The 25,649-nt window shown below is 45.3% G+C and overlaps 1 protein-coding gene across 2 annotated transcripts in view; it reads left to right on the top strand.

Moving 5' to 3' along the window:
• Window positions 1–5,647: 5,647 nt before the first annotated feature.
• The window catches only part of RAP1GAP (RAP1 GTPase activating protein), an 86,550-nt gene continuing 66,548 nt past the window's right edge, over window positions 5,648–25,649 (top strand). For both annotated transcript variants that reach the window (XM_075277837.1, XM_075277838.1), the window contains exons 1-2: window positions 5,648–5,708; window positions 12,297–12,332. In XM_075277837.1, the coding sequence (XP_075133938.1) occupies window positions 5,665–5,708; window positions 12,297–12,332 (80 nt within the window). In that variant the 5' untranslated portion in view covers window positions 5,648–5,664. The remainder of the gene's footprint in view (window positions 5,709–12,296; window positions 12,333–25,649) is intronic.

Genomic DNA, 25,649 nt, shown 5'->3' with positions numbered 1-25,649 from the left:
TGCAAATGCAAGTACACAATGGACTGAGGGTTAGATGTGTGTTTACATACAGAGGTAAAAGACCTGGCTTTATCACCAGACCAATTATCTGATATAGTACTGCTGCCAATAGCAGTGTAATATAGTATGTGAATATAAATTCATAAGAGTAGTGAAACCATCTCATTTACCGGGATAAAAAGTAGTCAATGTGTTAATAGAGGTTACAAACTATCTATGTGGCAAATTTCATCCAAATCCGTTCAGCCGTTTTTTGTTTGAACAAGGAAGAAACATCCAAACTTTCACATTTATAATATTAGTAGGATAGGATGTATCCGACTGTATACTGAACATGCGACAAGCGATGTGATGTCACTAACTTATGAAGCGCCAATGCTGATCTGTGGGGGTCCATATGTCTGACCCCAACCATTCAGATATTGATGGCCTATCATGGCCATGTAGTATCTTTGCAGGATAACCCGTCCACAATAAGAAAATCAAGAGTGGGTTTCAGACAAGTGATAGACCATAGAAACTTCCTCAATTCAGTGCCCATTGACTGTTCCCTTACTGATATACAGCTACTGCCACAAAACGCAAACTGGCATCACAATATATAGAGCAAGTCCACGTAAGGATGCAGCTTGCTATCATGTAATCCAAACTCAGCCCAACCCTAAGGTCTATGGTTTAAAGCTACAGTGTACATCAATATTACACGTGCATTTTCTGCACAAAATACATGACATTTGGTGATACATCCGTTATACTGGTATGCACATATATGGCCGTAATTGGACCAACTGTGACCTACAGCAACAGTTAAAAGGATACTACAGATGGAGAAGACCATGGACCATTCACATCAGGATTCAGCTATAGCTAGGGCGTAGCTATAGAGGGCGTAGCTATAGAGCAGTGATGGCGAACCTATGGCACGCGTGCCAGAGAGGGCACGCAGAGCCCTCCATGCTGGCACGCGTGCGGTCGCCCGGATCGCTCACCAACAGGGAATCCGGTACAGGATTCCCCGTTGATGAGCGATCACTGCCTTCAGTTGTATGTGCAAATGCACATACAGCTGAAAGCTGTCAGGGTAGGCCGCGGATTGCGCGACCGCGGCCTACACTGGCTGCAGAGTTTGACCTCTGCCCCGACGCGGGCGCGATGACGTCATCAGCGCCGCCAGTGACAAGAAGGTGGATGCCGGCGGCTCTTCAGGGGTGAGTATGAGAGTGGCTCACTGTGTATATGATGTTGGGGGGAGCGCTTATAATACTTGGTGGGGTGTATGATACTGGGGGGGAGTGTATAATACTGGGTGGGGTGTATAATACTGGGGGGAGTGTATAATACTGAGGGGGCTTATAATACTGGGGGGAGTGTATAATACTGGGGGGGCTTATAATACTGGGGTGGCTTATAATACTGGGGGGTGTACTAAAGAGCATATAATACTGGGGGGGGGGCTATTTATAAGCACACAATACTGTGTGTGGATGCCACTGTGGAGCATATAATCCTGTGGGGGGGACACACCTACTGCGGAGCATATAACACTGGGGGGCTACTGTGGTACTGTGGAGAATATAATATTGTGTGGTGGGCCCACTGCAGAGCATATAATACTGTCTGGGGTCCCCTCACTATTTATATCACACAGTATCTGTTTTATAGCAGACGTGATATTAGTACAGGATGTAAGAATATTACACGGTAACTATAAAACAGATCCTGTGCGATGTAAATAGTGAAAATTAATTGTTCAAAGTACCAAATGCCGAGACCTTTACATTTCAGTACAACGTTGTTTGTATTATTGAAAGCTCTGTAAAGCCCCACATGACTGTAATTTTTGGTCAGTAACTGTCCGCAATTGTGGATCCGCATAGTATTAAGTCTATATTGTCGTGTTGGCACTCCGCAAAAATTTTGTGGGTTTTGGGTTGCAGTTTGGACACTCGGTCTCTAAAAGGTTCGCCATCACTGCTATAGAGTGTTACCTGGCCCTGGACCTTAAGGGGGCCCTAAAGGTCCATTTTCCACATAAAATATACCCCTATTCTAAATGACACAAGGTAAGTAGATAGGGACCATATTAAAGGTTTTGCATTGGGTCCCGTGAGCTTCAAGTCACACCATGAGACGCCCTGCAACGTCCTCTATTACGATACCTGAATTATCACATCATTCTGCCCCTGCCACGTCCCATCTCTGACTATGAGAGGACAGTTCTGGCATATGTGTGTGTGTGTGTGGGAGGGGGGGGGTACAGACATTGAGCTCTGTCTGTGGTGCTGAACATCTAATCTGTCATTACAGGGGTTTACCAGCAGAGGTTGCCCAAGATCACAGACTTTGATCCACATTATGTTATAGGTCTTGATGGCTTCATGGTTAGAAATGTTTGGGTGGCGATGACACAGAACAGACATTACACTGCCCGCTAGAGCCCGGAGAATGACATAACACCACAGGGAGCGGGGGCACCCTAGTGTTGTCTATCCAACCCCAAGCAGCTGGAAGAACATAATCCCTCACTCCCATTGCCCCTTATACCTGTACTAATGGAACAGATGATGCCTGACAAGCAATGATGCCTGCCATTACTCTGTTCATAGTGGTTGCTACCCAGCGTTCCATAAAAATATGAAAGGCACATACAGTGTTAGTCAAAAGTATTGGCACCCTTGCAATTCTGTCAGATAATACTCATTTTCTTCCAGAATATGATCGCAATCACAAATTCTTTGGTATTATTATCTTCATTTAATTTGCCTTCAATGGAAAACCACAAAAAGAATTGTCAAAAAGCCAAATTGGATATAATTCCACAGCAAACATAAAAAGGGGGTGGACAAAAGTATTGGCATTGTTTGAAAAATCATGTGATGCTTCTCTAACTTGTGTAATTAACAGCACCTGTTACTTACCTGAGGCACCTAACAGGTGGTGGCAATAACTAAATCACACTTGCAGCCAGTTGAAATGGATTAAAGTTGACTCAACCTCTGTCCTGTGTCCTTGTGTGTACCACATTGAGCATGGAGAAAAGAAAGAAGACCAAAGAACTGTCTGAGGACTTGAGAAGCAAAATTGTGAGGAAACATGAGCAATCTCAAGGCTACAAGTCCATCTCCAAAGACCTGAATGTTCCTGTGTCTACCGTGCGCAGTGTCATCAAGAAGTGTAAAGCCCATGGCACTGTGGCTAACCTCCCTAGATGTGGACGGAAAAGAAAAATTGACGAGAGATTTCAACGCAAGATTGTGCGGATGGGGGATAAAGAACCTCGACTAACATCCAAACAAGTTCAAGCTGCCCTGCAGTCCGAGGGTACAACAGTGTCACCCCGTACTATCTGTCAGCGTCTGAATGAGAAGGGACTGTATGGTAGGAGACCCAGGAAGACCCCACTTCTTACCCAGAGACATAAAAAAGCCAGGCTGGAGTTTGCCAAAACTTACCTGAGAAAGCCAAGAACGTTTTGGAAGAATGTTCTCTGGTCAGATGAGACAAAAGTAGGAAAAGGCATCAACATAGAGTTTACAGGAAAAAAAAGAGGCCTTCAAAGAAAAGAACACGGTCCCTACAGTCAAACATGGCGGAGGTTCCCTGATGTTTTGGGGTTGCTTTGCTGCCTCTTTCACTGGACTGCTTGACCGTGTGCATGGCATTATGAAGTCTGAAGACGACCAACACATTGTGCAGCATAATGTAGGGCCCAGTGTGAGAAAGCTGGGTCTCCCTCAGAGGTCAGGGGTCTTCCAGCAGGACAATGACCCAAAACACACTTCAGGTCAGCACTAGAAAATAGTTTGAGAGAAAGCCCTGGAGACTTGTAAAGTGGCAGCAATGAGTCCAGACCTGAATCCCATAGAGCACCTGTGGGGGAGGAGGAGAGATCTCTTGATGGCAGTTTGGAGAAGGCCCCCTTCACATCTCAGGGGGGACCTGGAGCAGTTTGCCAAAGAAGAATGGTCTAAAATTCCAGCAGAGCCTTGTAAGAAACTCATTGCTGGTTACCGGAAGCGGTTGTGCGCAGTTATTGTGTCTAAAGGTTGTGCTACCAAGTATTAGGCTGAGGGGGCCAATACTTTTGTCCGGACCATTTTTGGAGTTTTGTGTAAAATGATCAATGATTTGACTTTTTTTTTTCATTCTCTTTTGTGTATTTTCATTGCAAGCAAAATAAATGAAGATATTACCAAAGAGTTTGTGCTTGCAATCATTTTCTGGAAGAAACTGAGTATTATCCGACTTAATTGAAGGGGTGCCAATACTTTTGGCCAACACTGTAAGTCTGCACTGTGTGTCAGTCTTCACTGTAGGTTTGCCATTCTATTCATGAACCAAAGTTTCACCCACATAGGAAAGTGCTGCAGAGCAGGGCACTGTGGGAGGACCTAGTGACTATTAATAAAGATGAATCCATGATATAAAATAACCCTGTGATTATCATCAGTAACAATGGCGCATCTGTGATATGGCGGGCTGCCTGGAAGCTCCTCCTCCTTGGCTGTGTTCTATTGACTTGTGTTCTGTAGAAGGATGCGGGGATGGTGGATTTGTCTGGGGTGAGAGGAGCTTGTGAGCTGACAATGGGGTCATTCAGTCGCCCGTCTCCCCCCCAGTGCGTGGAAACAGCCCCCAGAGCCTGAGACACAGAGTGACTGTAGTGACACAAAATTCCAAAACTGTTCACACTGCCCTCTCTGTGCCACAACCCTCTGCAGTCACATGATCATCTGTGTCTGATATATACATATATATACACACACACATATGACACACACATACTACAGTTCGCAGCACTGACGGTGACAGACAGTCCAGGAATCTAAAGCTATTGTTCCCTGTTATCAGAGATTTCAGACTTCAAAAAAACTGACTATAGGAGAGGTGGATACAATCTATTGCTCCCTATTGTCAGCCATTTAAGTAGAGTGGAAGGTTGGTTTAGGACAAGATCTGTATTGTTACTAATGATACTTCCCCTGCATCTGTACAGACTATAATATTAGGTTTGTGTTCACATTTGCATCAGAGGCTTCATTGCAGATTCTGTAATATGGCGGACACCTGAGCAGAACCCATTATAAGTCAGTGGGATGTGAAGTGTAGTGTTGTGCCCATCTGGCCCTGAATTGTGGTTTCCATTAGGAATGGTAACTACAGCACAAGTGTGAGCAAGACTAAGGTGTGAGCAAGACTAACGTGTAAGCAAGACTAAGGTGTGAGCAAGACTAAGGTTTGAGCAAGACTAAGGTGTGAGCAAGACTAAGGTGTAAGTAAGACTAAAGTGTGAGCAAGACTAAGGTGTAAGCAAGACTAAGGTGTAAGTAAGACTAAGGTGTGAGCAAAACTAAAGTATGAGCAAGAATAAGGTGTGAGAAAGAATAAGGTGAGAGTAAGACTAAGGTATGAGCAAGACTAAGGTGCAAGTAAAACTAAAGTATGAGCAAGACTAAGGTGTAGTACAAACCACAGCACACTGCAATGACCAACTGAACTAACCTGGTCAACAATCAACACTGGGAAGAATTTGGGGATCAGCCTCATGTCCCCCCACTGCTGGCCACACAGGAAGGAGAGCAGGGGGAGGTCCCAGCTGTCAGAGATGAGCACTGAGTTGGGAAGAGACTTCATTCACACTGCACAGCGGCACCGAGTATCATCATGAACCACAGGAAGAGGAGCTTCACGTTTGGGGGTTACACGGGGTAAGTGCTGCGGAGACCCTAACCACAGCAAAGACCATTAACTCTTCTGTAACCACAAGAGGCAAAGCAGACCCAGGATGATATGGAAAGATCCTGCAGATGATCACATCAATAATCTCTTTAGATCTCTGTCCCCTCTACCTCCTGATGGATACTCAGTGATATATTCTGCAGATTATCACACCAATAACCTCTAGAGATCTGCAGACCATTTATCTGTCCCCCTCTACCTCCTGATAGATACATAGTGTTAATTTCTTCAGACTATTACACCAATGACCTTTCTAGAGATCTGCAGAACATCACTCCGGCCCCTCCACCACCTGACAGATGCATAGCGATCTATCACAACACTAACCACGCTAGAGATCTGCAGGATATTTCTCTGTGTCCCCTTTCTCTCCTGACAGATACAGTGCTAATTTCTGCAGATTATTACACCACTGAGTTCTCCAGAGATCTGTAGAACATTGCTCTGTCCCTTCTACCTCCTGATTGATACACAGTGAGATATTCTGCAGATTATTACACCACTAACCTCTCTAGAGATCTGAAGACAATTGCTCTGTCACCTCTTCCTAAGTACAGATACATTGATATATTCTGCAAATTATTACACCATCTTCTCCAGAGATCAGAGCTTTACAGTCTTCTCTGACCACTTTAGAATCCTGCAGAACATTGCTCTTTCCTCTCTACCTCTTGACAGATACAATGTAGTATATTCTGCAGAATGTTGCACCACTGACCATTCTGGAGACTCGCAGAGCATTGCTCTTATAAGGTAACCCGGCGGGGGAGTAGACAGAGTTTTCACAGAACAGGTTATTACTTCATCCGCATCTTGTGAAACAGATGAGAGGAAAGTGTGACAGGCCGGAAACTCCTGAAATCAAACCACAGACCTAAAGACGTTCCCATGATTCCTACGTCTGACCCCAGACCACCTAAGAGCCGCTGTTATGTTTCTGTGACCCCCCCTCCCTCAGTCACAAAGTTACCGTATTCTGTATTTTCCGTGAATTTCAGGCTAAGGCCACATGTTGCAAACATAGAGTGTTCTTGGTTGCTGCAGAAACGCAGCAGACCAAAAGCCGAGTTTTACAATGCCAGCAAAGTGAGTGAGATTTCGGAAACGCAGAATGCTAATTTACGCCGCGGACGCGATGCACATTTCCCTTAAACCTATATTGAGTAAGGAAGCTAAAAATGAAAAAATGTGGGTTTTTTTCCCCACTGCATTTTTTCCCACATTGTTTTAGTTGCCCCTTTTTGCTACGTGTTGCCCCTACCTCAGAGAACACCTTGCAGACTGTCGCACCTGACATCTATCGCTCTTCTCCTTAAGCGCTAATCTTCCGCCGCTGTTCATTAGCGACAAATCTTTCCAGTCAAGTGCAGATAATTAACCCTCGGGTGACAATGCAATTACTGCAAAATGTCTTAGACGCTGGGGGACATCTGGAGACTGCGCTCTCCTCCAATACAAAGGGTGAAAAAATGGAGACTGCTTCTACTGGTCATAAGGGGGAATTCTTTCACATCAGGGAATTGTTATTCCAGCAACTGCCTGACATATTCTGAAGCTCTTGGATCTCTGGACGCTTCTTTTTCTCATTCCACTTCCTGCACAACTGTCAACCAGCTTTCCCAAGCTCCTGAATGGTATATTTACCAGGACACAATAGCTAGCTCAGTAGCTGACACTGTTACTTTACAGCACATGGGGTCTTGGGATTAAATCTGACCAATAACAACATCTGTAAGGAGTCTGCATGTTCTCTCCATATATGTGTGGGTTTCCTCCGGGTACTCCGGTTTCCTCCCACACTCCAAAGGCATACAGATAGAGAATTTACATTATGAGCCCTATTGGGGATAGTGCACGGAGACAATGTCTGTAAAGCGCGTTGGAATATGTTGGTGCTATATAAGCAAGTGAAATAAATATTTACCAAGTCATGCTGCATTACCACAGGTTTAACCATTCAGGCCTGTAGGAAAGCTGTATTAACATAACATATTGATGTTTTTGCAGTGGTACTCTGCCCATTGCTGTGTCCATCATATCTATTTACCCAGCGGCGAGGGGGGTGAATATATTCATTGTCCAGATTACAAGGATTAGCAGCGAGCCGAGCGTCTTATAAGCGAGCGCAGTCCTCCATGGATGTGGCATCTAATGATGATCGTGGTGGCAGACTGGGCTTAACTCTCCTCATATCAGGGCAGGGCTTAGGAAAGTAGGGCAGGAGCGGTGTGGGCACTACAGGGCATTCATTCCTACAGCTCCCTGACATCATTACACCACTGTCAGTCCTGTGCCTCGGGCTCTTCCAGCTGCTTTATGCTGTGCCATTAAAATCCTTGCCGTATCCAGTGCAGGAGACATGCCGGGGTGGCGAAGCTGCAGAGACGTGAGTCTGGGGGGAGCGGGTGGAAGAGGCCGGGGGCGCAGTCCAGGTCTGTGCTGGTATATAAAATCAGTGTACAGTGTCAAGTATGTCAACTTTCTAATAGACTCAATGCCTTGTCACTTTCAATAGCTCTGCATGCTGTCAGTCAATGAGATGGGAACATTCTTGTATATAGATGCATTCTTGTATGCATCTCACAGCTGAAGGTTTGTTACAATGTATCAGTCCCATCTGTGAAGATGTATATAAATCAGCAGCACAGATCTCTTTCCTGTCCTGAGTTTATCACATTGTATCAGAACAGGTAAAATGTATCAGTCTGGAAGGAGAGGCAGATAGGATATATTGTAACAAACCCTCAGGTGTGAGGCCTCGTACACACGACTGAGTGAGCATCATATGTGGGGCCATGTTTGAAGGACAATGCACTCCGAATTGTCCTCTGAGTGCATCCTACTATGTACTCACCTCTATGGGGGCTTCCAATGCATTCTGCTCAATGGCATGGAACAGGATAAGACCCCCAACCTTGGAAGAGCATAAGATGGCACGCTCGGCCGTGTGCATGGAGTCTAAGGAGTATGAGGTCAGGACCAGTTCCCATCAGAATCTTTTTCATACACTGGCAAAACGAGAGAACTTGGAAGGAATTCATACAAGTAGTTTATACAAAAAACATGGAAATTTACAAAAAATCTGCACCACTTCTTTGAAGTAAGAAAAATTGGTCGTTTTTGACTGTTTAACACCATTAAAATAGTCACATGTGGGTGCGGAACAGAGCCATTGGCAGCATCACATTCACACCTCTGTAGCATATATGATGGCAGAAAGCCATGCTATTCATGATCTGGTGCAGATGTCTGCCAAGGTGTATGGCCTGGCGTAGGATACACCTGATTGATAACAAGGTGTGGGCTTCTTCAAGGATCCGGCGAACCCTCCGCCATCTCAAGGTTCATCGAGGCCGGCATATAATACGCCAATGTCGATGAATCTGATCCAAAGTCTGCTAGAAAGTTGGAGAAATGTTCTTTCTATAATGATAAATGCTCATTTACATGGGACTGCAGCCGTCCTCACTGCTGGTCATAGCGGTAACAGTAATAAAGTCTATTTGCTCTCTATCACTATTATTTTATGTGGGCTGTCAATATTCTAATCATCTATACCATTTCCTAATGTATGACCCAAACATCCACCTCACTCCCCATCCTGAGATGGCTCCACGTCAGCATGTCATCCACTCATTGCTGAGGCTACAAGTGCTACGTGGCCCTACAAGTAAGGGGCCCAACTCAACTGAGATCTACAGAGTACTTAATGATAACTATCGGATATGGAAAGGGATGTGGAAAACTGGATGAACCTCCAGTGCTTTACTGAGACATCATAATGACTACAAGTGACATCATTATAATTAATTTCCTCATATGCTGTGATGTCACTGTGTACAAAGTGGTGGGATAATGTACACAAAACTGAGGTGTAACATGAAGCTCCTGGGTCCCAGTGCAAAACCTGAAAGGGGGCTCCTACCCCTTGTGTCCTACTCCTACTACTCCTTGTGTCATTTAGTATGGTGTGTATATTTTATGTGACAGGGGGATCTTTGGGGCCCTCTCAGGAACCAGGGCAGGTAAAACATGGTACTTCCGCATCCTCTATGTCTAGGCCCCTGGCATTGTCTCTGTCCTGTGAAGTTACTGTGTGTATTATCCCTGTACTGTGACATCACTGTATATATTATCCCTGTACTGTGACATCACTGTGTGTATTATCTCTGTACTGTGACATCACTGTGTCTATTATCTCTGTACTGTGACATCACTGTGTGTATTATCCCTGTACTGTGACATCACTGTGTGTATTATCTCTGTACAGTGACATCACTGTGTGTATAGTATCCCTGTACTGTGACATCACTGTGTGTATTATCCCTGTACTGTGACATCACTGTGTGTATTATCCCTGTACTGTGACATCACTGTGTCTATTATCCTGTACTGTGACATCACTGTGTGTATTATCTCTGTACTGTGACATCACTGTGTGTATAGTATCCCTGTACTGTGACATCACTGTGTGTATTATCCCTGTACTGTGACATCACTGTGTGTATTATCCCTGTACTGTGACATCACTGTCACATATATCACATATATATATATATGACAGGGAAATACTCTGAGTGATACGTGTTATAAGGTAGGTTAATAGGTGCCCAACGCCTTCTCATAGCCCCTGCGGCATAGATGATATTTACAGCAAGTCTCCAGCACTATATCATGAGCATCACTTCTCCTGCCAGTGAGATTGTGCAGGTGGAGCAGGAAGACTTGTCTCATTTTGACTTAATCCTTTGAGGCTCATAGAATAGTCTAATAGTGATTGTATTACCGGCGTATTCAGCCTGAACGCAGTTACCTCAGCAATCGTTCATTAGAATGTCACTAATCCACCTGCGCACTCAACGCCCCATGTACCCACTGCCGATAATAACCATCTACCATAGACCAGACTGATATTAACCCCCTAGAAACTAATCTGCTCTTGATGACTCCGTGATCCCCATAACAAGCACTAAGCCCTCTGCTACACTGATTTCTACGGGAATAGGAGGCTGTGGGGAGGGGGCCGTGACATTCTCTCAGACATGATATAGAAGCAGGTTGTCAGTAGTAATAGATGTAACTGCAGTATAAGGTGTGTGTAATTCTTTTACTATATTATATTCAATCAGTAACGGGGTGGAGCTGTGACAACCACTAAGACATGATGTAAAGGATGATTGTCAGTAGTAACAGATGGAAGAGCTATTACTGTAGTATAAGGTGTGTGGATCTCATGTGGGATCACAATGTAGTTATATTACTACTATATTATATCTGTGATGTCAGTAACATGGGTGGGGCTGTGACAGACTGATATAGAGACTGATTGTTTGCAGAGTAGCTGTTACTGTAGTATAAGGCCGGGTTCACACTACTGCCGCTGTCCGCCCAGAGGTTTCCACCCTAAACCCCGAGGAAACTGGACAGGGGATGGCTTGCAAGCGGTCAGCTTTACAACCCATTCATTTGAATGGGTTTTTAAAGGTGACCACCAATGTCTGTATGCGGCCTCTTCGCCTGTATGAATTTCCAAAGTAAAAAGTAGAACTTTGTATTTGTGCAAAAAAAATGGTTTCCAGGCGCAGAGGTCGCATACGGACACTGGTGGTGACATTTAAAAACCCATTCAAATGAATGGGTTTTAAAGCTGACCGCCGGCAAGCCGTCCCTGTCCAGTTTCCCCAGGGTTTAGAATGGAAACCCCGGGGCGGACAGCGGCAGTAGTTTGAGGGCCACTTAAGGTGTATGGATCACATGGAGTACTGATTTCATAAGGTGTATGGATCTCAAGGTTAGCACGTGTGACACTAGAGATAACTTAGTAATGGAGGATGATAGATTCAGAGTAGTGTTAACTCTTTTGCTCTAATATGACACTAAGATGGGCAGACAAACCCCTAAATCTTCCCGCTGGGGGCAGGGAATATTGATACTGATTTCACCTATAATATACTAGTAGTGATGGCCAGCACCTTCGGTTGTATTATAGCATTATATTGTTGCAAGGGGGTGGAGGTTATTATATGTAGTCTCGTCTCTTTCATCTGGGCTCTTCCTCAGGAGCTCGGGAAGTCCCATACCGTAAGATAGGGGAAAATAACACAGCAGTGATAATAGATAAGAAGAAAAGTCCACTCCACTTCACTATACGCTGCTGGGAAAGATGTATATGGAGATAAGGAGATCTCTATATGATGACGATCCCCTGTGACTGCATTGGACATAAATATCTGCCATGTACAACAAGAGATGTTCGTCCCTTACAAATTCAATATGTGTCCTGTGCATGCCAGAAATGGTGACCCAATAACACTGAAGACGCCCCAGAGTCTCAGCCAATGAATAAGCCTCTGATTGTGACTGCCTGACATTTTTCCTCCTCCCATGAGGACCAAGGCTGAGAATGGTTGCTTACATGATTCAGGGTCATTGTGTTATAATGTATATATCTGCTTATATGGACATAGTAATGATGCTAATAAATAATAGGAGAGTGGGGTACACTGTATAATATGATGTTACCCTGAACTCATCTATCTCCCCTCTCTCCTTCACAGGCTGGATCAGTCAACTGTCTCCCACAGACGCCTTCGGTGAGTCATCTAATCGCTCCGTCATTATTTCACTGTTTTATATTGTTATGTTAAAAAGCTGTAACGTTATATAACAGCGTATAATAGGTTAGAATCTGAGCAAATCTGCGTCATATATTACATATAGATAATGATTGATGGTAACATTACATAAAGAGCTAAGCCATTCTGTTAGAAGGTATCACACATGAAAGACTTAGATACATGGCTCAGTGCACTGTATCACACGATAGGTTCAGATACAACAGCTTAGAGGACAATATCACATAGGATAAACTTACCTACTACAGCTCAGCAGACAATATCATACACTAGCCTCTGCCTGTGACTTCGTCTGCGGGATGTTGGAGTGGATGATCCGCCTATATTCAGCAAATTGCTGCCGTCGATGGTTTGCCTGCTCCGGCATTTCGGCAGCTCTCAAGCTGTCCTGCTGCTAAACTTGTTCCTCACGCCGTGCCTGTGATTGTTCTGGCATCTCAGCAACTCTCTGGGAAGTCATATAATGACTGTGTTGTTGGCGTTGATGATGTGCCTGCTCCGGCAGCTGTTAAGATGGCCTGACGCTGAACTCATTCCTTGCGCTGTGCCCCGTGATTGTTCCAGAATCTCAGCAGCTCGCTGGGAAGCCATATAATGAGTGTGTTGTTGGTGCTGATGATCCCTCTCAGCTCTGCTTGAGGAGAACTCTGTGACTTCTGGCTTGCTTCATAGCTCTCGTGGTTTTAGAATTTTGCAACAAATTAGAATTTCTTTTTCCCGGCATGTTTAAAAGTAGCAAACTGCCAATTTAGACTAAAGGTGTTTTCCCATGGCAGTGTGTCAGCACTGGCTGGAGAAGATCAGATAATGTGCAAATGCATGTACAGAATGGACTGATGGTTATCTGGGTGTTTACATAGAGAGATAACAGACCTGGCTTTATCAGAATCTGAGATAAGGCTGCTGCAAGAGGAGTGTAACATAGTATGTGAACATAAATTCATAACAGTCGTGAAGCGATGTCATTTACTGGGATAAAAAGTAGCTGATGTGTTAATCCAAGTTACAAACTAGCTGGGTGCCAAATTTCATTCAAATTTGATCAGCCATTTTTGCTTGATTGAGTAACAAAAACACAAAATTTCACATTTATAATATTAGTAGGATAGAATAGGATAGTGGGATAGGAAGGATAGGATGATAGGCTCAGATAAAGAATCTTACTGGACAGTATCACACATGAAAGGTTTAGATACTTAAAGGGATTCTACCATTCTAAAGGTAGAATCCCTTTAAGCTTAGTGGACAGTATCACATAAGAAAGGCTCAGGTACAGTAACTTTATGGACAGTATCACATATGATAAGCTTACCATCTGCAGCTCAGCAGACAATAGAACATGATAGGATTAGATATAATCAAACAGTTCTAATAAATGCCAAAGAGAACTTGTCATATTGAAAATAAATAGGACCGCCCACTGGACTCTTAAGAACCAAAATAGGCAGAAATTGATGAAATGAAAAACAAGTTATACTGGAATTTTTCTAGCACATGTATACATCGATCTGTTAAGGATTTCCTGCTTTATAACATGCTGACTGAAGACTGAACTGCATTTCTAATGTGACATGTTCACTTAAACCATCTGGACCTAACAACTTATTTAAGGAAGGCGCATCAATCACCCGTGTCACTTCCTTCTTCCTAATTTTCTCTGTCAAAACATCAAAAGAGATGTCTAACCCACGCTCAGAAGTGGCTTCAATAAAAACTTCCTCACTGAATCTAAGTCTAGGCCCTTCTTCCTGAATAGATATTATGACCTGATGACTACAAGGATCGCCAATATGAATATTATCAAGGAACTTGAACTGAAAGACCCAAGACCATTTTATCCTCTACTGAGATCCTGCAGTTCCTGTAAGAGGTGGCAATAATCTCTCCCAAGAACCAAAGCTCATGTTTATCATACTGGCTTTTCTGCAGTAAAAGTTTCACGTTGGGATCACTTCTTGGCCACCCCCAGCTGGCACTATAGGATAAGATTCCCCTAAATGATAAGGTGGTTCTTATCAAAGCTTCTCAGATTGGAGAGTTGTCAGAAGACCCTTGGAAGCCCGCTCCCGCAACACTGACTTATTTCTACAAAGATCTATGATGCCAGATGAAGTGAGGATCACATATGTTGCACTGTTATTTATATCTATTTTTATTTAATAAATTGTTCATTTTACCAAGAACGCCTACCTTTGGTTTGTCCAAAGACCTATGATGGATACCCATGCCTGAAAAGTATCTTTCAGGATTGTCATAGGGCCACATCTTTCAGGATTGTAGAATTCAGTCACCAAAGCCGTCAGTCTCTCCAGGTATCTCTGCAACGAGACAAAAACAATGAAAAAGCAGTCAGAAAACTCCATTTTTACCACCACAGGGGCAGTGAAGCTGGGGGTATCCTTAAATATGTATCTATCCTAGACTTGCTCTTTCATCTAAGATACGTGAACCTCAAGTGGTCTGTGTATGTCTTGTAGGCTTTCTTGCTACCTGTCTCCAATGCTCTGGTGTCCTCCTGCGCGTCCTGGATCTTCTGCTCTGGTAGCTTCTCCCAGGTCTGTTCCTGATTTCCACTGAAGCCACTGATTGGCCTAGATGGTCACGTGACCGCCAACGCCAATCAGTGAAGAGAATGTCATGTCACTACACGTGAAATCACAGGTCCTCTTCCTGAAGCCGCTGATTGGCCTCAGCCGTTGATTGGCTTCACGTGACTCTGGAAGAAGCCACTGAAGCAGAAGATCTGGGACGCGTGGGAGGACACCGGAGCATCGGGAACAGCTGAATAAGCATTTTTTAATTTTTTTTCTTTAACGTCACCACCTGCTGATTTGCCAAAAGGACTAAACATTCAAATAAAAGCATTTCCTGTTCCATAACCATAAAATAAGTTGTATTCAATTCTATTATCATGGGGTATTTTGAAATTTTAATTGCTCTATGAAATCACATTGGGCTCTGGCAGCCCAATGGGGCACTGAGACACAAAAATTGTGGAATATTTACATAACAATGGGCTCCGTGACATCACAAGGGACTCACTAATATCAAAATAGGGCATTGTGGCATCATAATGGGCTTATCACATCACAATATGGTCACTGTACTGTCACAATAGGCTCTGTGACATCAAAAACGGGCTGTTACTTCACAATGATGCACTGTCACATGACATTTACCTCTGTGGCATCAGAATAGGCATTGTGGCATCACAATAGTATCTGTGACATCACAATCACAATGGGTTCTGTGACTTCAAAATGGTGCATTGTGACATCACAACAGGGCATTGTGGCATTACTATGAGGCACTGTGACTTTACAGTGAGGCATTGTGATGTAACAATGGGGCACTATCACAATAGTGACACAGTGACATGACAATAGGCTTTGAGACATCACAATGAGAAGTTGTGACATCACATTTTGACATTGTTAAATCACAATGAAATCTATACCAGCACAGCGAGCTCTCAGCACTGTGCCAATTGTGGCATTAAATTACAATGAACTTGTGACATTGTGAAATCAGGCTGAGGGACATCATCATGGGTTACTGTAACTTCACAATGAGGTATCATAGTGGATCAATGTGACATCTCAATGTGCTCTGCGGCATGGGGTTCTGTGACATCACAATGAGATATTGTAGCATTACAATGGAGTACTGTGACATCACAATAGGCAGTGTTACATCACAATGTGGCACTGTGACTTCACAATGGAAGGGGCATAGCGGGGGTACATACAAAACTAGGGCAACAAACTTAACCTATGCCCTGAGTGCAAGAAAGTCTATCTCCACCTCTACATTATGGGCATTATCCATGGTCCACGTATATTGCATACTGACGACCTGGCCACTTGACAGTTTATCAGTATCGGTGGGGGTCAGACAACTGCACCACACACTGATCAGCTGATTCTTAGGTATTGAACAACTCCTTTAATGGATATTATTGTCAGTGAAGTGGGTGATCGAGGTTGATAGCTACTTGTCTATGTTTCTCTTCTCTGTTTTTGGATCCTCTGCTATTAATATCTACTCTCCCCCGCTCACTCAAACTCTCTGACACGCTCTCTTCATTCACTCGCTCTCCGCAGACTATACACTATGAAACATCGCAAACAGGTTGAAGAGGGTTAGAGGGGCTCTGTATTCCTGCACTACCGGGATACCGCAGAATCTATTTTTAGTATTTTTCCTCATTTTCTCTAATCATTTCTCATTGTTCTTCTCAGAATAACAATTCATAGGACTGGCCACCTTCTGGGACAATCTCCTCTCTTCCTCATCAGTCCACTTTCCTCAAATACCATAATGTGGTCACAGCTACACTGAGCTTAAGTTACCCTTTCCTCTTGCCTTCTTTAAAGTTATCTTAGCTGTGTCCCACTTTTCATCCTTAGCATTCTCATACACTCAGCTTATGTCATCCTAGTGCTGTCTGCTCTGAAGGCCACACTTAACATCCTGTGGATAGGTCATCAGTATAAAAAATCCATTAAGGGCCAGAAAACACTGTTAAGAGTTGTATTCACATAACAATCCTTTTAGAGATGAATCCGCAACACTTGTCCGTTAAATTTAAAAAATTCTTCTTTTATTCAGTCCATTAAAACCATACAAGACTCCATGCAAAAGATTAGAAAAACAAATACAAAAGGAAAGACAACGTAAAAACCGCTGTCAGTACCGCATCTTAGCCGCTAGAAATTAATGGAAGCACCTGGCACATACACTTTGCCGGCGGCCGGTCGCCGTGCCAGGTGCTTCCATTCATTTCTATGGGAGCGTACTTTTCGGAACGGCGGATCCGAACAGTGTTCGTTCATCTCTATTTATGATCATACCAGCCTTGGTGATTGCTGTATAAACATTGCATGAGTATATGAGTGTTGTATACACAGTTATGGAAGCCACCACGTCATCTGTCAGGGGCCAGGAACTGCAGAAACCCCTGGCTCTTAAGGGTAAGTTCACACAGAGTTTTTTGGACCGGAACCTGAGGCGGTGTTCTGGTCCAAAAGCTGGGTAGCCGCGACTGAAAGCCCATGCATTGCACGGGCATCCAGCCTCGCACTCTGCTCTGGATTAGGCCCAATGAATGGGTCTAGTTCAGAGGAGGGAGTGTCTTCAGGCTGAATCGCGAGGCGACTCGGCCTGAAGAATGAGCATCTCGCTTCTTTTTTTTCCGGGAGTCGAAAGAAATGGCTCCTGGAAAAAACTCCTGAGCGGCTCCCATTGATTTCAATGGGAGCCGTCTATTTGTGTCAGGATTTTGAGGCATATACGTTCTCATAATCCTGACCAAAAAACTCCATGTGAACTTACCTTAAGAGGAACTAGATCAGCTCTGCAGTACAGGTTATGGGGCTGTATTCCTCCTGTACCTGGGGATAATACATACCTTATGTGTAGACACTGCTAGATCTGTATATAATGTCCTGCTGTGTAATATATCACATGAGGGCAGCGGCTTATCTACAGGGTATATAAAAGGAGTCTCACTTTAGTGATAAAGCATGAAAAATTCTGATAGAATATGCTGCATCAAATTACATTACATTACACACAATCAGCCATAAATAAAGAGTGAAAATGTGCCGCCGCTGTTTTCTATTAAACAGTGACTTATTATGTGACTTATTGCGTATTGCTTGATAGTTGTTAACAGTCGCACAGTTTTGGTGCAAAACCTGCAAAACCTTGTTAAATAAGAATAAGCCAACAATACATTTTACCATTTCCAGGACCATCTGAGAAGAGCTGATCGGTGGGGGGGGGAATAATGTCAGACCCCCACTAATCTAATCATAGTGGGAATTTGATGCTGATTTGGGACAGATTTCAATAGGAGGCAGAGATCGCAGCAGGACATTGAAAAAATAAGGTTCTTGCTCGACTTGCTACTGATGCCGTGGCTTGAGACTACTTACTGATCACCGCCATTCATCTGGGCTTAATCAGCGACAGAAAGCCGCAACTGAATGCCGTTGCCCTGTATCGATACCCCGACATGGGTAGCCGGCGGCCAGAAAACGGCAGTGGAAAATGAAGAGGAATTCTTCATTTCCTGCTGTGTGAACATCCCCTAAGGATAAGGCATCAATATCTGTAATCCGGAAACCTCTTTAAAAAGGGGTTGACCAAGGAGGATTTTAGAAGCAGTAATTAGGGGTTCTGGGCTGGTTCTGACTCTGGATCTTGTGATCGGGACAAGCACCTGGCTCTGGGTTGCTCGTCCTCCCTCTTCTCCTGCTTTCACCACAGGGGCTGGCTTTATTAGGGTAAGTTCAGACGGAGTTTTTTGGTCCGGAATCTAAGGGGGAGTTCACAAGGAGTAACGTGCCGCGTGATGTGGCACATATACGCCGTGTGAGATTTTGCGGGCCGTATACACTTACACTGATTTCAATGGGAGCCTGGATTGTAAACGCCACGTTATTTTGCGGCCGTGATTTTGCAGCCGCAAAATAGCGTGTCGTTTACGATCCACGCTCCCATTGAAATCAATGTGGGCGTATACGGCCTGCAAAATCTGACACGGCGTATACATGCCACATCACGCGGCACGTTACTCCGTGTGAACTCCCCCTAAGGCGGAGGCCACCTCAGGTTCCGGACCAAAAACCAGTTAGCCGCGACTGAAAGCCGGTGCACTGCACTGGCATCCAGCCGCGCACTCCGCTCCGGATTAGGCCCAATGAATGGCCCTCGTCCAGAGGAGGGAGTGTCTTCAGGCCAAATCACGAGGCGAAACGGCCTGAAGAATGAGCACGTTGCTTCTTTTTTCCGGGAGCTGGAAGAAACGACTCCCCGAAAAAACACCTGAGTGGCTCCCATTGATTTCAATGGGAGCCATCTTTTTGGTCAGGATTTTAAGGCTGATACAGCCTCAAAATCCTGACCAAAAATCTCCGTGTGAACTTACCCTTAGCCTGCCAATCCCCATACAACAGGTAACTAATTCTGAAAATTGGAAAGAGGGAGAAAGCGGAGCAATCCATGCGCTGGGTGCTAGTTTTGATCATGTGTAGTGGTCGGAATCAGCCCAGAACCTCTACATACAGCATCTGTACTGGTAAAGTATTAATAAAAATACATAAGTAAAAAAGACTTCCTAAAGATTCCCCCTAAGTCCTGTAAATTGCCATACACCTCCATGGACCTGGCTTATCTTCTAGCAAATCCCAGACTGTCAACTGGATTGAAATCTTGGACATCAACCTGAACGCCATGAATGGTTCTGACCCAGTCATCTCACCATCTTAAGAGCTCATTCACATGTCAAGATTCCACAGATGTGTCTGTAGACTTTTATGGATCTATTCACACAACCGTTGTTTTAACAGTCCATGTGAACAATCCGAGGAAAAATAAAAGGTGCTACATCTTGGCCCGAAATCCCTCAAATTATCTATGAAGTACCTGCAAAAACAGATGGGTGTTCACTTGGCCATGAGAAAAGGCCTTTGTCACATCCGAGTGCAGGGCACTGTCATATGAATTAGTCTAAGGCCTCACACACGACAGTAGTTTTTATCTGCAATTACGAATAAGCGTACAGAACCGTTCATTTCTATGGCTCCACATACACATGAAGCATCTCCTATTTTTGTCAATATTTGCCCACGGACAAGTGTAGGGGAACATACAAGTCTTTTTGCAGATCCACAATTGTGGATAACATGTGGGATGTCTTTTATAGATTGTGGGTCAGTATCTGCGGACAGTAACAACCACTACGGTCGTGTGCAGTGGGCCTAATTCGGCCCCTGTCAGAGTCGCACAGATCCTCACATTTGTCCATTTTTCTTGTCTCCAAAACATCAACTTCTAGACCTGACTGTTTGCTTACCATCCAATATATCTCACCCCTGACAGACGCCATTGTCATCAGATGCTATTCACTTCACCTGTCAGTGGATATAATGTTATAGCTGGCCGGTGTATTATATTCTGTAACCATAAATTATATTACCAGCACTGATATTGTTGTTGGCATAGTGTGATGGGTACATGTGTGAGGCTGGCACAGTGTGATGGGTACATGTGTGAGACTGGCACAGTGTGATGGGGAAATGTGTGAAACTGGCACAGTGTGATGGGTACATGTGTGAGGCTGGCACAGTGTGATGGGTATATGTGTATGAATGGCCGGTGATATATGGGCCCATTCACATGGCGGGAACCTTTTCCACCGTGTGGGTTCTCCGCGGGCCAGTCACATCGGGATGCCGATGCAGTGCATCCTGATTAGGTCCGAATGAATGGGCCTAATCGGCAGTGAGTCTTGAGCCGCGGCTCAGTCAGCCGCAGAATCCACGGGAAGACACGGCATTTCGCTTCTTTTTCCCACTAGCTGAAAAAAAAAATCGCTAGCAGGGAAAAAAAAAAAGCGAGGAACTCCCACTGAAATGAATGGAGGCCTTTTTACAGGTGGATTTTGAGGCGGATTCTGCATCAAAAATCCGCCTGCATCAAACTGTGTCAACTAACTCTAAATGGGTTTATGAGGCTGGTCCGGTGTAATGGCACCAAGTTTGAGGCTGCCCAGTGATGTATAGGTATATAGGAGACTGGCACAATGTGATTTATATAGCGTAGTGTGATGGATAAGATGTGAGGCTGGCTGCTCATGTATAAAAGACTAGCAAAGTGCGATGGGTATGTATGTGGGGTTGGCCAGGGTGATGTATATATGTCCATGAGGTTGGTCTGTGGATGTATAGGTATATATGTGTTCATGAAGAAGGCGATAGTGTGATGTATAGGTGTATAGGAGACTGGCATAGTGTGATGTATGAGGCTGGCAGGTGGGGTACAGGAGACTGGCATAGTGTGATGTATGAGGCTGGCAGGTGGGGTACAGGAGACTGGCATAGTGTGATGTATGAGGCTGGCAGGTGGTGTATAGGAGACTGGCATAGTGTGATGTATGAGGCTGGCAGGTGGGGTACAGGAGACTGGCATAGTGCGATGTATGAGGCTGGCAGGTGGGGTACAGGAGACTGGCATAGTGTGATGTATGAGGCTGGCAGGTGGTGTATAGGAGACTGGCATAGTGTGATGTATGAGGCTGGCAGGTGGGGTACAGGAGACTGGCATAGTGCGATGTATGAGGCTGGCAGGTGGGGTACAGGAGACTGGCATAGTGTGATGTATGAGGCTGGCAGGTGGGGTACAGGAGACTGGCATAGTGTGATGTATGAGGCTGGCAGGTGGGGTACAGGAGACTGGCATAGTGTGATGTATGAGGCTGGCAGGTGGGGTACAGGAGACTGGCATAGTGTGATGTATGAGGCTGGCAGGTGGTGTACAGGAGACTGGCATAGTGTGATGTATGAGGCTGGCAGGTGGGGTACAGGAGACTGGCATAGTGTGATGTATGAGGCTGGCAGGTGGTGTATAGGAGACTGGCATAGTGTGATGTATGAGGCTGGCAGGTGGGGTATAGGAGACTGGCATAGTGCGATGTATATAAGTTCATGAAGAAGGCAATAGCGGCCAATGATGTAGCTATGCTTACGAGGCTGCACAATGTGCTGTGTACATTGCAGTACTATGGGGATAATATACCGGTGTAGTGCGGTGTCGGCCCCTCCCTGGCTGTAATCTCTCGGTGTCGGGACAGATCACGGTCGGCTGCAGTACATAACCCGCTGGTGATGTGACAGCGGAGAAAATGGCGCTGGGAGGTCACGTGACGTCTGGGCTTCTGTTCGCCGCCGCTCAGGCTCGGATCCCGGAGAACAAATCTGAGGTGATTTTTTTTTTCCCGCGCAGCAGCTCACACATCGCTCTGCCCCAACGTTCATCCTCCCGAGTCCATCACATAGACCGACAGCACCTCAATAATGTACAACTACCGCAGTACTGCTCATTCCACCACAGCTCCCTGAGCCATGTATATAGATGGGCAAGTGGTACTGTGCAGTGTAAGAGGGAGAAGTGGTACTGTGCAGTGTAAGGAGGGGAAGTGGTACTGTGCAGTGTAAGGAGGGGAAGTGGTACTGTGCAGTGTAAGGAGGGGAAGTGGTACTGTGCAGTATAAGGAGCGGAAGTGGTACTGTGCAGTGTAAGGAGAAGTTGTACTGTGCAGTGTAAGGAGAAGTGGTACTGTGCAGTGTACGGAGGGGAAGTGGTACTGTGCAGTGTACGGAGGGGAAGTGGTACTCTGCAGTGTAAGAGGGAGAAGTGGTACTGTGCAGTGTACGGAGGGGAAGTGGTACTGTGCAGTGTAAGAGGGAGAAGTGGTACTGTGCTGTGTAAGAGGGAGAAGTGGTACTGTGCAGTGTAAGGAGGGGAAGTGGTACTGTGCAGTGTAAGAGGGGGAAGTGGTACTGTGCAGTGTAAGAGGGAGAAGTGGTACTGTGCAGTGTAAGGAGGGGAAGTGGTACTGTGCAGTGTAAGAGGGGGAAGTGGTACTGTGCAGTGTAAGAGGGAGAAGTGGTACTGTGCAATGTAAGAGGGAGAAGTGGTACTGTGCAGTGTAAGGAGGGGAAGTGGTACTGTGCAGTATAAGGAGGGGAAGTGGTACTGTGCAGTATAAGGAGGGGAAGTGGTACTGTGCAGTGTAAGGAGGGGAAGTGGTACTGTGCAGTATAAGGAGGGGAAGTGGTACTGTGCAGTATAAGGAGGGGAAGTGGTACTGTGCAGTGTAAGGAGAAGTTGTACTGTGCAGTGTAAGGAGGGGAAGTGGTACTGTGCAGTGTAAGGAGGGGAAGTGGTACTGTGCAGTGTAAGGAGAAGTACTGTGCAGTGTAAGGAGGGGAAGTGGTACTGTGCAGTGTAAGGAGGGGAAGTGGTACTGTGCAGTGTAAGGAGGAGAAGTGGTACTGTGCAGTGTAAGGAGGGGAAGTGGTACTGTGCAGTATAAGGAGGGGAAGTGGTACTGTGCAGTGTAAGAGGGAGAAGTGGTACTGTGCAGTGTAAGAGGGAGAAGTGGTACTGTGCAGTATAAGGAGGGGAAGTGGTACTGTGCAGTGTAAGAGGGAGAAGTGGTACTGTGCAGTGTAAGAGGGAGAAGTGGTACTGTGCAGTGTACGGAGGGGAAGTGGTACTGTGCAGTGTAAGAGGGAGAAGTGGTACTGTGCAGTGTAAGAGGGAGAAGTGGTACTGTGCAGTGTAAGGAGGGGAAGTGGTACTGTGCAGTGTAAGAGGGAGAAGTGGTACTGTGCAGTGTACGGAGGGGAAGTGGTACTGTGCAGTGTAAGAGGGAGAAGTGGTACTGTGCAGTGTAAGAGGGAGAAGTGGTACTGTGCAGTGTAAGGAGGGGAAGTGGTACTGTGCAGTGTAAGAGGGGGAAGTGGTACTGTGCAGTGTAAGAGGGAGAAGTGGTACTGTGCAGTGTAAGGAGGGGAAGTGGTACTGTGCAGTGTAAGAGGGGGAAGTGGTACTGTGCAGTGTAAGAGGGAGAAGTGGTACTGTGCAGTGTAAGAGGGAGAAGTGGTACTCTGCAGTGTAAGGAGGGGAAGTGGTACTGTGCAGTGTAAGAGGGAGAAGTGGTACTGTGCAGTGTAAGAGGGGGAAGTGGTACTGTGCAGTGTAAGAGGGAGAAGTGGTACTGTGCAGTGTAAGAGGGAGAAGTGGTACTCTGCAGTGTAAGGAGGAGAAGTGGTACTGTGCAGTGTAAGAGGGAGAAGTGGTACTGTGCAGTGTAAGAGGGGGAAGTGGTACTGTGCAGTGTAAGGAGGGGAAGTGGTACTGTGCAGTGTAAGAGGGAGAAGTGGTACTGTGCAGTGTAAGAGGGGGAAGTGGTACTCTGCAGTGTAAGGAGGGGAAGTGGTACTGTGCAGTGTAAGAGGGAGAAGTGGTACTGTGCAGTGTAAGAGGGGGAAGTGGTACTGTGCAGTGTAAGAGGGAGAAGTGGTACTGTGCAGTGTAAGGGGGGAAGTGGTACTGTGCAGTGTAAGGAGGAGAAGTGGTACTGTGCAGTGTAAGGAGGAGAAGTAGTACTGTGCAGTGTAAGGAGGGGAAGTGGTACTGTGCAGTGTTATTCAGACAGGGCAGAAGTAGTAGTACTGGGCAGTGTTATACAGACAGGGCAGGAGAAGTAGTACTGGGCAGTGTTATACAGACAGGGCAGGAGAAGTAGTACTGGGCAGTGTTATACAGACAGGGCAGGAGAAGTAGTGCTGGGCAGTGTTATACAGACAGGGCAGGAGAAGTAGTACTGGGCAATATATACAGACAGGGCAGGAGAAGTAGTACTGGGCAGTGTTATACAGACAGGGCAGGAGAAGTAGTACTGGGCAGTGTTATACAGACAGGACAGAAGAAGTAGTACTGGGCAGTGTTATACAGACAGGGCAGGAGAAGTAGTACTGGGCAGTGTTATACAGACAGGGCAGGAGAAGTAGTACTGGGCAATGTTATACAGACAGGGCAGGAGAAGTAGTACTGGGCAGTTTTATACAGACAGGACAGAAGAAGTAGTACTGGGCAGTGTTATACAGACAGGGCAGGAGAAGTAGTACTGGGCAGTGTTATACAGACAGGGCAGGAGAAGTAGTACTGGGCAGTATATACAGACGGGGCAGGAGAAGTAGTACTGGGCAGTGTTATACAGACGGGGCAGGAGAAGTAGTACTGGGCAGTGTTATACAGACAGGGCAGGAGAAGTAGTACTGGGCAGTGTTATACAGACAGGGCAGGAGAAGTAGTACTGGGCAGTGTTATACAGACAGGGCAGGAGAAGTAGTACTGGGCAGTATATACAGACGGGGCAGGAGAAGTAGTACTGGGCAGTGTTATACAGACGGGGCAGGAGAAGTAGTACTGGGCAGTATATACAGACGGGGCAGGAGAAGTAGTACTGGGCAATATTACAGTCCTATGAAAAAGTTTGGGCACCCCTATTAATCTTAATCATTTTTAGTTCTAAATATTTTGGTATTTGCAACAGCCATTTCAGTTTGATATATCTAATAACTGATGGACACAGTAATATTTCAGGATTGAAATGAGGTTTATTGTACTAACAGAAAATGTGCAATATGCATTAAACCAAAATTTGACCGGTGCAAAAGTATGGGCACCTCAACAGAAAAGTGACATTAATATTTAGTAGATCCTCCTTTTGCAAAGATAACAGCCTCTAGTCGCTTCCTGTAGCTTTTAATCAGTTCCTGGATCCTGGATAAAGGTATTTTGGACAAACAATTCAAGTTCAGTTAAGTTAGATGGTCGCCGAGCATGGACAGCCCGCTTCAAATCATCCCACAGATGTTCAATGATATTCAGGTCTGGGGACTGGGATGGCCATTCCAG

The sequence above is a fragment of the Leptodactylus fuscus genome, chromosome 6 (assembly GCF_031893055.1).
Source record: "Leptodactylus fuscus isolate aLepFus1 chromosome 6, aLepFus1.hap2, whole genome shotgun sequence".
NCBI classification, from domain to species: domain Eukaryota; kingdom Metazoa; phylum Chordata; class Amphibia; order Anura; family Leptodactylidae; genus Leptodactylus; species Leptodactylus fuscus.
This window is presented reverse-complemented; position numbering and strand designations above follow the sequence as displayed.